Genomic DNA, 15,568 nt, shown 5'->3' with positions numbered 1-15,568 from the left:
TCTTCTAGGAATTGCCCCAGGAATGAGGTGTGAACACTAGGGGGTGCCAGTAAGCCCCCAACCCCTGACGCAGATTTAGGTTAAAATGAGCAATAACACCTTCACAGAGTTTTGAAAGTCAGTCCAATCCCTAAAACTTAATATGTCGTTCTTTATCTCCTCCACCTCCCGACTGTCACCCTAAATGAAGGGACACTTGGCAGTGCTTCCAGTGTCACAACCTTACATGACAGAAGCAAGTCTGGGAGCTCCACTCACTGCAGTGCCCCCTGCTGGCACCCGAGGATCCTTACAGACTACACTTTCGTACTATAAATGCCAGGCTAAAGTAAGACCAGGTCAGTGGAATACTGCCACCTCCTGCCCAGGAGATGAATTGTTCTTCATACAAAAGTGTCTCCTCCACTCCACTGACCCAACTTATCCACCCCAGGCCACCCTTGTTGACCATCCATTGGACTTCAGTCCATCCATTAGGTCATTCACAGTGAAGACGACCTGCTGCTTGAAATAACCGTCGTGTTTGATGAGCTCCGTTGGCATCACTTCCTGCGTCCGCTCCTCTCAGTCTCCTCGCTGTCTCAGCAAAGATGGCGTCACGGCAGGATGTTAAATAACAAACAATTACATATTAGAGGCTTATTGAATAACGTTCTCAGAAATCAAAGTTAGAATAACGGCCTTCAGAGCACCGGGATTGGGTCCAGTATACAAAACACGCATCTTGTAAACAGCCCTTTGATATCCTTCAGCCTTGAGACACAGTGTCCTGGCTCTCTAAAATAATGTACACGTTCTTTTGGGGGCCTTTGAGACCCAGGAATCCGGTGGTCACGTTTACTTTCTGTTTCCGCTCATCTTTACCTTCATTATGTGATGATGTGGAATTTTCAGTTCTCACAGATCTTTGCTTTAAGTGAATGATTCCCAACTCCTGGACCTTCTCAGCTTTCATATACAGCCAGAGGGAGGACTCCGGCCTGGTGATGTCAGGGGGGACACACGAGAAGGTGAGGGTGACAGGACAGCAGGCAGGGCATCTCCTGGCAGGGACGAGTGGCCTGCAACAGACCAGCTAAGCTAAGAGGCGAGATTTTTATTGTGTAATGAAGTGGTGGCCTCCTCCTCCTCTCAGTGGCTTGGCATCACTTCCTCCATAAACACCGCGCCAGGGACACAGAGATAGGATGGCCAGCTGAAACCAGGGGCCCAGGCTGCAAGGCCGTAGTGGAACTGACTGTTGTCACACACGTGTGATTAGGAGGAAGCTGAGTGGACCAAGTGGAGGTAATTACCTGCCATGCCAGGAGGTGGCACTAAACCTACTTTTGTTATCTCTGCAGGCCAAATACGGGAAATCCTACCTGATTTAACAGCAGTGACGCCACTTCCGGCTGCCTGCGCCCAGAATGATATCGCAAAAGAAGGCCATCATCCTGCCGATTACGCCACTGTAAAAGAATCAGTCTCAACACACAAAGAAGGTTTGGGGCAGCCACCCTTGTGTTGTCCCTGGCTTGCTAAGGGTAATAAATGAAGCAGTTAGTGCTCTGGTGAGTTCTAAAACTGAACTGATCGCAGTGGTGAGATGGTGGCGGGTTTCAATGCCAAAAGCAGAAGTGATGTCATCAAAAGGCTGGAACCAGAAGTGACATCAGTCTGGGCACCGGAACCAGAAGAGATGTCATTCTGTGATAACAGAAGTAGGTTTAGTGCACGCTGCCACCTCCTGGCATGGCAGGTAATTACCTCCACTTGGTCCACTCAGCTTCCTCCTAATCGCACGTGTGTGACAACAGTCAGTTCCACTATGGCCTTGCAGCCTGGGCCCCTGGTTTCAGCTGGCCATCCTATCTCTGTGTCCCTGGCGCAGTGTTTATGGAGGAAGTGATGCCAAGCCGCTGAGAGGAGGAGGAGGAGGCCACCACTTCATTACACAATAAAAATCTCGCCCTTAGCTTAGCTGGTCTGTTGCAGGCCACTCGTCCCTGACAGGAGATGCCCTGCCTGCTGTCCTGTTACCCCTGCCTTCTCGCGTGTCCCCCCTGACATCACCAGGCCGGAGTCCTCCCTCTGGCTGTATATGAAAGCTGAGAAGGTCCAGGAGTTGGGAATCATTCATTTAAAGCAAAGATCTGTGAGAACTGAAAACTCCGCATCATCACATAACGAAGGTAAAGATGAGCGGAAACAGAAAGTAAACGTGACCACCGGATTCCTGGGTCTCAAAGGCACCCCAAAACAACGTGTACATTATTTTAGAGGGCCAGGACACTGTTTAGAAAACTAAAGCTGAGAGCCAAATCATGACAAGTAAAGCCAAAAACATGTCAGATGGAAAAGCCAAACCACAGCTGATTAGTTTAAAGCCATTAAAGACCAGTAAGAAGTAAGGTCAGTTTTGGGGCTTGTAGGGTGGCACTGGTCATTTATTCCATGGCTGCCAAACAAGGCAACTAACAACCCAGCTGTTTGGACTAAAGGCTGGGAAAAAAGCTTCTAGGACCCTAAAGAGCATCTCCAGCTTTCAAGAAAGAGCTCAGCATTCAGCAGCTGGTACTGGCGATGTCCTGGCACAGGGTAAGAGGAGTTAAGAATGCCAATCCTGCACTTGGGTCACAAGCTCATACCCAGGGAAACATGGCATTCAACGGTGAAAGGGGACACTTAGCCTTTAGATTTGCCCAGGCCATCAAGCTCTGACTTGGCTCCAGGTTATGAGTGAACACAATGCCCAGATAACCCAGTGGCATTTGGCAGCGCCACCGTTACTCTCTCAGGCTCAGCATAAGGCGGAAGGAGTGGACGTGACGGCAGACCATTTGTCACGACAGTCCTGGTGAGGAGGGTGGCAATGTGGCAAGCAGCACTGCCCAGTGGATGTTTTATATTTCCTTCCATTTCTGTTCCTTCAGTTAGTTTGTTGACCCGAGTGCGGACGCAGGACCACCGCAGCGATGTCACACGTTTTACATATCTTAGGTTTCTCTTCTTTCTTTAGTTTAGAAAGGACATATTCAGATTTGGCCTTCTCTGTATTTCCGAATGTTTGCCTTCCTTTTGTGACTCCCAGACTTCCTGCTTCGTGCCCTCTCTGTGGGTCCTCGACTGGCCAAACTGGCTGGCATTCAAGTGCCTGTCCTGAGACACACGTGCCCAGCAGTGTTTAGCTGGAATTTATGATTATGTACTTTCAGGATGAAGTCGTTTGTGTATAACTGATAGTTTATTGAGTAAGAAGATCCATTTGGAGCTTATCGAGTTTTAATCAGTGACTTAAACAAAAGTGAAAAGTCCAGTCTACCCAGTAGGCAGAGCTGACGGTACACACAGGTATATCAGCGTGGTGTAGCGGGTCCACAGCTCAAGTCAACAGGGCCACTTTTTAAATAAATAATCGAGGGGGGGGGGGGGGGGTCGTGTGGCCGGATCAGTTCCCGGATGAATTCGTGATGCGGGCGGTCCTCACTTAAGTGCACAGGTGAGGAGTCGTCCGCATCCGTAATTGATGCTGGGAGCTGCTAATTGCCACACCTGATCCACGTCCCCATAATAAACAGAAGTGTGAGGCGGCGAGGAAAGAGAGAAAAAAAGAGAGAGAAAGAGAGAAAGAAAGAGAGAGAAAACGGGAGGATAAGGGAGAAGAAGAAGGTGGCAGGAAGTGGGGAGCCGGTGTGAGCGAGCGAGCGAGGCGTGGCTGTGACGCAGACCCCAACACATGACATAGGGTCTTTGGCTCGGATTATCTTGTGGGTGGGTATCCATCAGGTCACTGTAACTTCCTCCAGCTGCTGTTTCCTCATGAACTCCATGTTGCCCAGTTAGATCGTCTGAGTGCTCCTGTTATAGAAGAAGGAACTGTCCTACTTGTCTTAACCAAACCTATCCCAGAGTGGCAGAACAAGGTGACAGGGCATGGAGCCTCCCACTGAGCCTTAGTTTACCAGACTTCCACAGATGCAGTAGCAGATAAAGAAGACAGAGATGTTCAGGATGCTCTTCTTCACAGGGCTCCTGACTCTTTCACTCTGCCCATTTTGGAGGGCCTGACAAAGTAAAGCACTGGGCTTTAGATGAGCCTGCTGAGCGTAGCGAGAAGAGACCACGCCAGGGTCACATGGCGGGTCTTGTCATACAGCACCGGTGCTTTGCCAATGTTGATAAGGGCTCCTCTGTGGCTCCACAGACTGTTCACTTCTCAAGGATTCCAGGGTTTCAAAGCTGCATCCCCCTCAACTACACCAGATGTCTGGGATTATTGATGAAATGTGATCTAATGGTGAAAAGGACAGGGGTGGCAGATGACAGATGTCACCAGCTTCTCGGAGTTGTCATTAGCCCCTGAAGTGGAGCCGGACGCCATACCTACCTTGCATTCAAAGAGCTCCTCTAGACTCTTGCTGTTTAGGATGTCTCAGGTGTTGGTCCATGGTCCTCCTCTATACATTCTTCAGGTATGACATACTGTATGATTCTGTGTCGTGTTCTGGTCATCCTTGTCCTGTGATGGTCCATATGGTTAATGGTGCTCTGATTGATTCCATCACGTAGATCAGTGGTGTCAGCCTAGGGAGGACATTTGGGTATGGAGGGAAGGCAACTTCATGCCAAAATAAGGTCAAACTATTTTAAGTGATTGTTCCCTGGGTGGGCAGACTACTCTTTTGGGCACTGCTCTTACCTGGATTAGCCGTACGCATGTCCTGATCAGTGACACTGGGAGGGAGGGTCTTCAGAGGTTTAAGCCCCTGATCTTTGTGTCCGTTTTGCACATAGTTTGGTGTATTTATTAACCCCTTCCCTCTGTTGAACCACTAAGGAGAGGAGTTTTTAGGAACATTATATGCATATCAACAAACGAGAAACCACAAACCGACCCCAAATCGCTCTTCTACATAAGCATATCAACTCGATGGAAACTTCAGAAGGCAAGACACTCAGGTAAGAAGTTGTGTAAAATTGAAAACGCATCTTAAACAAGAACAGGACGCCCACCAGACATAAAGTCACCAACAGTAATTTGGTTCCACTTCCAGCTCTGGTTAAGATGTTTTGAAGTTAAATGAGAGTACAAGAGCTCAGAGAAGGATGCCTCCAAACCCCCTTAAAATGGGCAAAGACCCTAATACCATCAAATCCAGGAAACACCCCGATGTAGGTAATTACCTTCTTAATTGTGCTTTCTCCTCGTATATCAAAGTGTCCTGAGCCCCCCCACACCCCGGTCCTAACCCTAACCCTCCTCAGCACACTTCCACACCTATTGTGCCAATGTCACCTGCGTTAGGAGTCTTCATTCACCACATTGTTAGAACTAATTTCTTAGCATCGCTTTATGGTAATTTATCCGCTGTGACGTTAGACACCCCGCTTAACGGACCCTATTTGTAAATGACCCCATTTCATGTAGAAAGGTGTCTTACCTTATTTCTATTTTCTCTTTTAAAAAAGCGGAAAAAATGAAGACTTGTTTTTCAAATCAAACCCCGAAAAGCGCAAAGAAAGACCATTTTCCCCTCGAAGACGGACAGCACACACCAAATTGGGCAGCAGAAGCGCCCATCTGCCAGCCGCGGCTCCCCTCCCATCTCTAGTAAAGTTCGACCGCGAAGCCATTGCGGCTGCTCGAGCGAGCTTCTCAGTGGGCGGGATCTAGAGAGGGCTGCGCCGTCTCCATCCAATCAGCCGCTCCGTCACGCCCAGCGGAGGCCATCAGAGCCAATCAAGCCCCATCGGAGGGTGGCCCGGCGAGCGCTAGTGGTGCAGACTCAAGCCGAGCCTAAGTAGAAGGAAGTGAGTGAGCTAACGGGCGAAGCGGAGAGCTGCCGTGAAAAGCACTTCGTCCCAAGCGCTAACAAGAAGCCAGGCTTCTGTTTTTTTGCAGCCAGGTCCGCTTCGGAGAAGAGGAGACCCTCTGGAGCAGTACCAGACATCGCCGTGCTGCGAGCGGCAAGGAGGTGGGCCTTGCCCGGATGTCAGCGTGACTGAAATCCCGGCTCCGCTTTGCTGTGCCGCGCCGCGCGCGCTGTGCTACTTGTCCGGCATTTCAGCAGCACTCCCTCCTCCTCCTCCTCCTCCTCCTCCTCCTTCTGCACCCTCCAGCAGCATCTTGTTCCGGGACCCTGCTAGACTCAACGAGGCTTTCCGCATGGGTGAGTGAAGGCTTTTTTTTTTTGTTTGTTTGTTTGTTTGTTTGAGTGGATCCGTGCGTGCCGCGGCGAGGCAGGTGCAGCCCGATTCCGGTTAACGCGTTATCCAAAATGTCGTCTTGGGCAACTTGTGCAGTGTGAGGCTTAGCGATACAGTGTGACAGTGATGTGGCCTGGGCGAGACACCTGTCCGCTGGCACCCCACTCTTGTCGCCGGTGTCACTCTGATCGCACGCCGCGCTCTGCTATTGATCTCCGGTCCCGGGTTGCGCGGTTGTCGCGTGGCTCAAGTTAGGTCACGCAGCGCTGTCGTCAGTTACGGTGCAGGTGGAGGAGCCGTGCATTTAATCAGCCTTCTGGAATATTCCAGCTTAAATCCGTGTCTTCCGAACGCCGATCAACGGACGGTTTGGGTGCTGCTGGCCGCCTTCAGCCTTCCTGACAGCCGGGCGGTGGTCCTGGCAGGCGCTCCTCTTGTGCACCCCATTCATCCGTTAACCGCCCCCCCGGGTTTTCGGTTGAGTATTTTTTCCACCATCACTCGGATGTTAAAGGCTGATGGCTGTCTTCTCTCTGGTGGGCAGGGCACTTTCACCCAGCATGGAGGGGGTGGGAGGAGAGGAGAGGGGCACGGCGTGTCATTTTCGGTGCTCAAGTGTTTGGGTTTCATTCTGATGTGCTTGGTGCCCTTCTAAATCTGAAGTCATTTCTCTGTTCTTGCCAAGTTTTGAGATGTGAAAGCTGACATCTGCACGTACCTCCTTCTGTTTTCATTTTGGCTTTTTTTATTTATTTAAGTTTCTCTGCTTAATGGTCCATCACTGGTAATTTTACCTGCACTTTGGTCTCTGTCTTCACATTGGGTGTCCATCAGCTTTAACTGCCTGGCCATTCAGTTGTGTTCACCCTCTGTGTCCACCAGTTGTCCAGCACTCCTTTTGTGTGGCCCTCCTTCCATATTCATTTCTGACTCTCCGATTTTCTTCTCTTTCTGAGGTCTTCGGTGTTCTTGCTGCTTGTTTCTCCTAAACTAGGATCTGTCCGTTCATCCACATCTTTGCTTTTCTGGCCCTGATTCTGGCTTTGTCTTTTCTTGCACTCTCTTGTCCTTTTTAATTCTGGCTTGTTGTCCATCCTTTGTCTGGTCTCTTGGCTGGGTGTGGTTGTGGGGGCACTAAGCAGTTTAACATTCAGCCAGTTGTCACCATAGTTGCTGGTTGTGTGCCAGCATTTGGGTTTCAGCAAACATTGGCTGGCACCAGCTGATGATGTCCATCCACTTTTTTCTTTGTCTGTCTCTTCTCCTTTTCCTGAAACATTTCTTGCAGGGTTATCTTGGAGAGTCTCTCGGATCTTGTGGCAAGTCCACACCAGTTTAGCTTCCTCCTCTTTTCTGTCGTCAGGGGGTCTTCCTAGTTGCCTGATTGCTATTGAATGGTGCAGCAGATGTCATCGTTGGTGATGTGGTCCAAGTATGAAATCCCTAGAACAGTTCTGCTGTCGAGGTCCAGGATTCACGTACGTGTAGTGAGATTGAAAGGACTTGGGTGCGCAGTAATCTCAAGATGGCATTTAAACTGACCCGTTTGGCCAGGGCAGCCCTTGATGGGACTTCAGTTTCTGGGTCCTCTTTGCTATTAGTAGAACTGAGGCACTTGAACTGGCCAACGGTCTTCAGCTTATGCCCTAAGCAGTGGTCTTCGTGGTGACTGGCGTTCTGCTGTTCATCACCAAGTTGGTCTTTTCAGCGTTGATCTCCATGCCATATTTCTTTGCTGCTTCCTGACTAAGAAGCTAAGAATATAAATAAATTGCCAATGTGTCTGTGGGCGCTCGTGCAGTTTCCTAAAAGATGGATGTACACATAAAAATACGTCCACCCGTTAGAATAGCGCATCAGAGTCACCTGATACAGTGACTGGTAGTTTATATGCTTCGTCTGACATCAAAGTCGGTGTTACCTGTTGTTCATTTTCAGCGCTTAGCCAGCCTACATATGCCAGTTTAGCTTCACTCCCACTTCTGCCATTTCACATGTGCCCTTTCTGCCTGGCATTGGGGAGGTGCCCAGTCAGTCAGTCAGTCTGCCCTCGCCCTCCATGTCTTGTATCTCTTTATTTGTCAGCTCTCTCTAACGTCTGCTGTCCGTCTCTCCTCTCTGGACCTTTTCCCAGTCTGCCTTTTACAGACACTGGTGGTTCTCTCTTGCTGCCCACCTGGTCATCTGTCTGCCCGAGCAGCTGCGTCCCCGTCTCCTGTTTTTGTGCCTCTTGCACCTGTCTGCCCGTGAGCTCATTTTGCCAGTCTGGCTCTTATCTCACCCGTGTGTGTGTCTTCGTTGACTTGTGAGTCGAGGAGCTGGGCGTCCGTGTCAAAGTGAAGCAAATGTTGTCCGTCAGTATGATTTCAGGTCACTGAGAGCTTAACTGCAGTGGGGTGTGACATAACGGGCAAGTCCCAGGAGAAGATCAAGGGCTGGTTGGCATGAATAAATGAGGTGATCCCCAAATTGCTGGAGTCTCCCTGGCAGAGTCCACTAAAGGACTGATTGTGTCCCTTAAGGGAGGGACCGGCCGTTCTCCATTGCTGCATCCCAGCAGTCTGCTGGCGTGTTCTGACGGTGCTGTGTTAGGACTCTGGGCGGTGGTCCCCTTTCCTGCCACATCCTAAAGAATGATTTGTGACTTTTAGTGGGCTAGCGTCCTGCGCAGGGTGGGCTTCTGGATTGGCTCTGCCTTCCTGCAGTCCGGTGATGCGAAGCTTCTGTAAACGGATGGATGGGTGGCACTCGGTTACCCATCTGTCAGTCCTTTGCAGTACCCAAGAATAACGTCTGGGCTGCTGACATCCTTCTGTCTGCTTAGGCCGTTGCATTTGTAATAGACGCCAGGGTGGTGTACAAGGCCAGCCGTATTTCACGCCGTTTCAGCCTTTTCTTACTCTGCAGCTTTTCCTGCAGAAATCATTTAACGTGAAGAGTGAGAAGTACGGCTGGGGGGGGTGATAGTGACGGTCTTGTGAAATGGTGTGGCGTGCGCGTCATGTGAGTGCAGTCCGGTGCCTGGCGTCTCAAAGAGACAAGGGGCTGCTTTTTTTGCTGTGCTGTCAGCATGATGGAAACGGCACCCTGAGGACAGGGCTTGGCGTTGTCTGCCTTGCTTTGTGTTTGCTCCGTGATTTCAAAATTCAAAAAGAGAGAAAGAAAACTGTCAGGCCCGGCAACTGTGTGTCCAGGTTATTGATTTGGCCATCAGGGGTGCAAGTGCGCCTGGATTGACGGCCCTCGTCCAGCTTGGGATGTCTGTGCCCGTAGAGTCCCTGTCACTTGGCGAGCGCCGTGTGTAGAAGTACAAGTGCGAGGTGTGCGGCTGCAGCTGCGTTAAGGCCCGGTGCAGCCCGCCAGGCCCCTCGCAGTGGAATCTGCTCGTACATCTCATTGTCAGCTGTTCTCTGGCTTGCTGCCTTGTGTCGATGTGATCAAACGTGTCAGGCCTCCAGTAAAAACACAGAAGGAAGTCTCCAAGCCGCTGTGGACTTGATCTCACTACGGCGTGCCAGTTGGGCTCCGCGCTCTTCAGAGCCATTAGCAGGGCAGTGAAAGATGCAAACGTCAATACTGATGCGTGACAGTGGCCGTACGCCCAATAGAATAAGCCATCAGGAAGGTACAGTGGGACGAGAGGAAAGAAAAAGGCAAAGATGAGCTCAGGTGGCACTGCCCGGGATGGCCAGCTTTTACTGTAAATCGGCTCTTCAGGCTCTGCGATGGCACCTACTGTGCTAAATTACCGTCACTGTCCAGAAGGGCCTCGGACATCCAGTATGCCGTGACTGAAGTGGGCAGTGCTGGGTTCAGCCTTCATGGGATGATTGGAGTCCTCTGCAAATAAATGATTGGCGCCGTCACCCAGGTGGACATCGGCGGTTATGACACAGCCCTCCTGTTGAAAGTGACATGTGCCGCCTTCGCTCTTGTAGCTTCCTAAAAATCAAAATGCCTTCCAACCCCTCTCTGCGTGGGCTCAGGAGGCCAGTGCTGATTGTGGAGGGCCGGTGGCTCGCTTGACTACACGGTGCTGAAGGTGGGCAGCCTGCTGGGATGCGACTTAACAGTAAATCAGAGTTTCTCCAAACGTGGGTGGCTGGATGCCCTCATCAGCTTAAGCTAGAAAAGCAATAATAATAATAATAAAAATTAAATGTCCGTCACGTTAATGTTTTAGGGGACTACTGATTGTAGATTTGAGTTCTGCACCCACCTGTATCCTGACACAAGTCCACTTGCAAGCGGATGTCCCACACCTCCGTGAACATGGACAAGCTCTTCAAATGCCCCGTGGCATCACCTGCTCTGAACTCTCCCAGTTCTGTACCCGCCTCGCAAGATTCATCCCACAAACCTGAACCGGGCAGGAATGTCAGAACAGACCGCTCAGGTCTTCTGAGGTTTGGCTTTACTTGAACTGTGAAGCTGCATGGCGTGCGGCAGACACAGCGTGGCACCACCAAACAGAATCACAAAGCTGTCAAGATCTTTGGAAACCAAGCAGGTTGCTTTCAGAAGTAAATCGTTCAACTTTTTTAAATGAAAGAATCGAAATCCCGAGGCTTCACAAAAAGCATCCTGTCGTGTTTGTGCTACAAGGCAGCAGGCAGCGCGTCTTGATGAGTCGGTGGCAGGGATTCGCCTTCACGTAGCCCAGACTCCTCGTGACAGGCCCAGGTTACCAATGGGCCCTAATTTACCTCGGAAGGCAGAGCTGGGAAATGACGTCCCACCACAGTGGACTGCGTTCCAGTAAAACGTTTGCATAAACCATCATGGACACTTCCAGTAGAGCCTGCTGTGCTTCCCTTTCAGAACTGAGACGACTGCTGAACGAGTGGATGACGTTGTGTTCTGTACGTCCAACCACCGTAGCACCACGTCCACAGAGAGGGCACCGTGTGTACGACTGACGTAATGAGGCGCAAATGGACAGGATTGCTGAAGAAGGGGCCTGATTGCCTGAAAAGCCTGCATGTTGTCACCTTTCTAGTTAGCCAGTCAATGGGGTCATTCTGCTTGACTTCTCACTACACCCATAATGGCCGACACGGTACAATACCACAGTACTACAGGATTGCTAGTAACGGTGCGATTCTCCCGCTCCCACTTCTGTGGTGCAGCCATCTTGGATTTTGAGGTCAGGGTTGGTGTGGCCGTCCCGACTTTCTGAGTAGGAAATCCGACTTGTAGTGGAGCTCCAGTTTAAACTTTCTACTTAACTTGGAAATCCTGACTTCCCAGTTCAAGTGGAGCCACATAAGTTTGGTTCACTGCGTCGAGTCATCTTTGGGCGAGTCGAAGGCGCTTATTTCACCTGTCAGGTACGCTGTATTGAAATGTTTAGTACGTCTCGACTGTTACGTGTGCCATTCAGGGGAGAATGCTGACTCCTAATTAAGGGGCCATCGCTGAACCAACACAAATACAGCAGGGACCCGAAGCCAAAAAGGACTTGGAGGGCCATCATAACTCGACTGGATGTCATTTTGGACAAATTGGGTGGACAGAATTGGCCAACCTTATTAGGCAGGATGGCCTAATCGTCAGTTCTCAAATGTTCAAATCACGTCTAAGCAGAATTGCCCCCCATTAATGCTGAACATACGTGCCCGATGGCAGGGAGGTTTGATGGTGGCTTCTTCTTCTTCTTATCACCCAAAGCTGATGTTTTTGAGTATCTTGTTGGACGCTCACATTATCCGTAAGCAGACCCTGCGGCACTCTTGACACGACTAAGTGGGCTCGTCTCGCTGACATTTACAGACTGATCTCCATGGCAGTCGTTTACATCCAGGATCGCACAGAGGGCTTGGTTGGTTTAAGGTCCAGGTCCTCGACCAGGGGGGGCACACGGCCTGCTTTGGTCTTCACAGACCAGGAGGAAGTTCTAGTAAACGGAAACAAATGTGACCCTGCCTGGCATTTGAGCCTGTCACAAGGACAATGGTGGCAGGGGGAGTAAGGTGACTATCTGGGAAATGGTATGCGGCATAAATGAAGCGTCTCCATCAGAGTAATTAAGGCCCCTGACCCCCCAGGGTAAGCGCTGGTCCTGTCAAGACTGTAAAGCCAATAACTAATAAATTGCTCTGGCAGCGAGCAGATCAACTCGTCGTCCGCATGTTTTCCACGTTTACTCCGACCAGAGATGCTTGAACTGGAGCGCGGCTCCTGCTGCAGTCGATTCATTACCAGTAACTCGGTAGTTAACGGCCTTCTAAATGAAAAAGGACGAGTGACTGATGAAGTGAGCCGACGGAATCCATCGCGTCTCTTGGTGGGCCTGACACTTGTGTTCCTGAATCCCCCGGCTCTTCCAAACATGGCAGTTTAAGCCTGTGTGTTTTAACGGGTCCTGACCTTTTTCCTGAATTCCAACGCTGTTTGTCTCCGCCCGGCTCCACAATTCATGGCCAGCATTGTGTTGTCAAAGGCAAATGTTCTTCTGGTTGCTGCTAGTTGTAAGCCAAAAAGGGACGTCGTGGTCCGTGTGTGTTATTGGGACCGCCTAAATCATAAATCGGGTCACTTTAAAGAATGGAGGCCTCGTTTGTTAAACTTTGCGTGGATTCAAGTGTGAAAATACACGTATGCCAAAAAAAAAGGAGAGGAAAACCGCATACGGCAAAGAAAAAAATCGGATTTATAAAACCTGCCGTCGGTAATTTACTGTTTATAAATCACAGTCGCCTTGTGAATGTGGGTGGGAGCGTGAACGTGCCGCAGAGACCACCCTAAAACAACCATACATGGAGTTCTGCTAGTCAGCCTCACATACGCCGGTAGAGCAGCCAACCACCTGAGGTGTCAAGACCTCGCCGCCCGAGACTGGGACTGGCATTATAGCGCCTCTCCTGTGCATTCTGGGAGTCCAGGAAAGGTGTGAGGTGCCACTGTCACCTGGCACGACGGGATTGCTGTTACAATGCACAGGCCACCTGAAAAGCTGAGGGTCCTGTCGGTGACCTGCGCTTACCACGTCATAGGCCATTAGCCCCCGTCAGGCCTAACTGTTCAGTGAAACCCCCCGCCACACCTTCACCATGGAGACCAGAAAAATGGAAGAATGTTTGCAGATTTCATCTTAATTTATTACAACACAAAGCTAAATTTAAAGAGCAAATGTCACATCAGATAAGGCCTGGCATCTCACAAAAGCATTTTGGAATTTGGAGTCTATGAGATACCTGGGGGGCACAAGTCTAAACGCTGAAGCCATTTAGGTTCACAGACGCCCCCGTGCTGGGTACTCGGAGCCTGAAGGAGCTTTTATACAACACACCTTTGGGCAGAAACCAAGTTTGTGTGCCGGGGGGTCAGCAACATAACGGTGGGCTTCCCATCTCCACGTCTGATCAAAAAGTTACTGAACACCCCAAGGTCTGGCGATGGCGAGCGTCGATCACAAACTGGGCTCCGTGCACTCTAAGCGTGTCACCTCGGAGTCTCCACCGGGGGCCACTCGGTGCAGTTTGTTTGTCATGGGGGACTGAAAAAAAAAAAATCTTTTGTGAACGGTTAGCAGCATCTCGTGTTCCACATCCACACGCTGTCCTGCCCAAAGCAGCGGGACGCCTGCCTTCACACCCACATGGGCTTTAATGACACCCTCTTCTTCATGTGGAGGCGGCCCACCCTTTACAGCTCTAACAGCCTCAGCAGAGTGTGTTTAGGGGGATTTGTGACCAGGAGAGCATCGGTGAGGTCAGGCGCTGATGTTGGACATGAAGGCCTGGCTCACTCGCTCGGTCACTCGCCGTCTCCACTCGAATTCATCCCAAAGGTGGTCTGTCAGGCTCTGTGCAGGCCACTCAAGTTCCTCGCTCCTCCATTTCTTTGTAGACCTTGTGCTTTGTGCCCTGATGTGTGTCCAGTCCTGTTGTCATCCACAAACTGTCCCCACAGCATTGGTGGGAGCCTGAAATTGTCTGAAGCATTAAGAGTTTCTGTCACTGGAACGAAGGGGCCAAGCCCAACCCCACACCATAATCCGTCCTCCAGCAAACATTACACTTGGCACAAAGCAGTCAGGCGAGTCCTGCTAACCCAGACTTGTCCAGCGGACTGCGTGATTCGTCACTCCAGAGGACGCGTCTGTACTGCTCTCGAGTCCAGTGGCATTATGGTGGGCTTCACACCACTGCATCTGACGCTTTGCGTTGCACTTGGTGACGTCAGGCTTGGCTGCAGCTGCTCGGCCATGGAGACCCCATTCATTCTCTGAAGTTCTCTCTCTACGCTGCAGTGTTCTTGAGCTTTTGGTGGTCTGTAGCTATGGACTCTGCAGAGAGCTGGCGACTTGTGCCCACCTCAGCACGTGCTGTCCCTGCTCTGTGATTTCACGAGGCCCACCTCTTGGTGGCTGAGTTGCTGTTGTTCCCAATTGCGCCCACTTTGTTATAAGACCACTGACAGCTGACCGTGGAGTATTTAGTAGCGAGGACATGTCATGAATGGCACAGGTGGCATCCTATGACGGTACCAGGCTGGAATTCACTGAGTTCCTGAGAGCGACCCATTGCAGCCTGCAAGCCGTGGTGCTTGATGTTATACACCTGTGGCCATAGAAGGTACTGGAACACCGGAATTCAGTGATTTGGGGGTCCCCTGATACATTTAGGAATATAGAGTGTGTATATACATGAGGGGGAATCAAGCTAAAGTTAGAAATTGGAACGAACCTTCACAAAACTGAAGCTGTCATTTCTCAAGGTCGTCTCCACCCTTCTCGATGCACTTGTGCCACCTGCCTGGCAGTGCCCGGGTTCCAGCAGAATAAAAGGTTTTTTTCTCGTCCTCGCCACTACTCGTTGCACTGCTTTCTTCACGTCGTCATCTGTCTTGAATCGGCGACCTCCCAGATGTTTTTTTTTTTTTTTGTGGTGCAAAAAGGTGGAAATCGCTTGGTGCCAAGTCTGGTGAATAAGGAGGATGTGCCAGTCCCTCCAGACGAGCCTTGGTGTTCTTAGCAGTGTGTGTGTCATTGTGGAGACGGCAGTCCCTGGCGCTTGGGTCGAATAGCAGGCTTCACATTGGTCTCCAGCACGTCACAGCAGCTTGCACCAGTGACTGGAGTACCCCTTGGCATGGAGTGTTGAATCAAGTTGGGTGCACGAGGGGTTATGAGGACAAGACAAAACCGTTTATTCTGCTGGCACTGCCAGGCAGGTGGCGCGAGTGCATTGAGAAGGGTGGAGATGACCTTGAGAAATGAATGCCCTGATGGGTTTAGTGACGGGTCGCTCCATTCTCTAACTTTAGCTCGACTCCCCTCGTGTGTGAAGGGGACAGCAGTCTGAGACCTGCATGGGCACAGAGCTCAGGTGGCTTGTGGATTTTGAGGCATTTCAGATTTTTGGACTCGGCCTGT

General features: G+C 50.6%; 1 protein-coding gene across 4 annotated transcripts in view; it reads left to right on the top strand.

Moving 5' to 3' along the window:
• The first annotated feature begins 5,752 nt into the window (after positions 1-5,752).
• Positions 5,753-15,568, top strand: part of rap1gds1 (RAP1, GTP-GDP dissociation stimulator 1) — an 84,386-nt gene continuing 74,570 nt past the window's right edge. For 2 of the 4 annotated variants that reach the window (XM_051929790.1, XM_028805119.2), the window contains exon 1: positions 5,753-6,152. In XM_051929790.1, the coding sequence (XP_051785750.1) occupies positions 6,149-6,152 (4 nt within the window). In that variant the 5' untranslated portion in view covers positions 5,753-6,148. The remainder of the gene's footprint in view (positions 6,153-15,568) is intronic. The other 2 variants (XM_051929792.1, XM_051929791.1) reach the window with 1 other exon arrangement.

Source organism: Erpetoichthys calabaricus, chromosome 7 (genome assembly GCF_900747795.2).
Source record: "Erpetoichthys calabaricus chromosome 7, fErpCal1.3, whole genome shotgun sequence".
In the NCBI taxonomy this organism is placed as follows: domain Eukaryota; kingdom Metazoa; phylum Chordata; class Cladistia; order Polypteriformes; family Polypteridae; genus Erpetoichthys; species Erpetoichthys calabaricus.
Note: the sequence above shows the minus strand (reverse complement) of the source record. Positions and strands in the feature narration are given on the sequence as shown.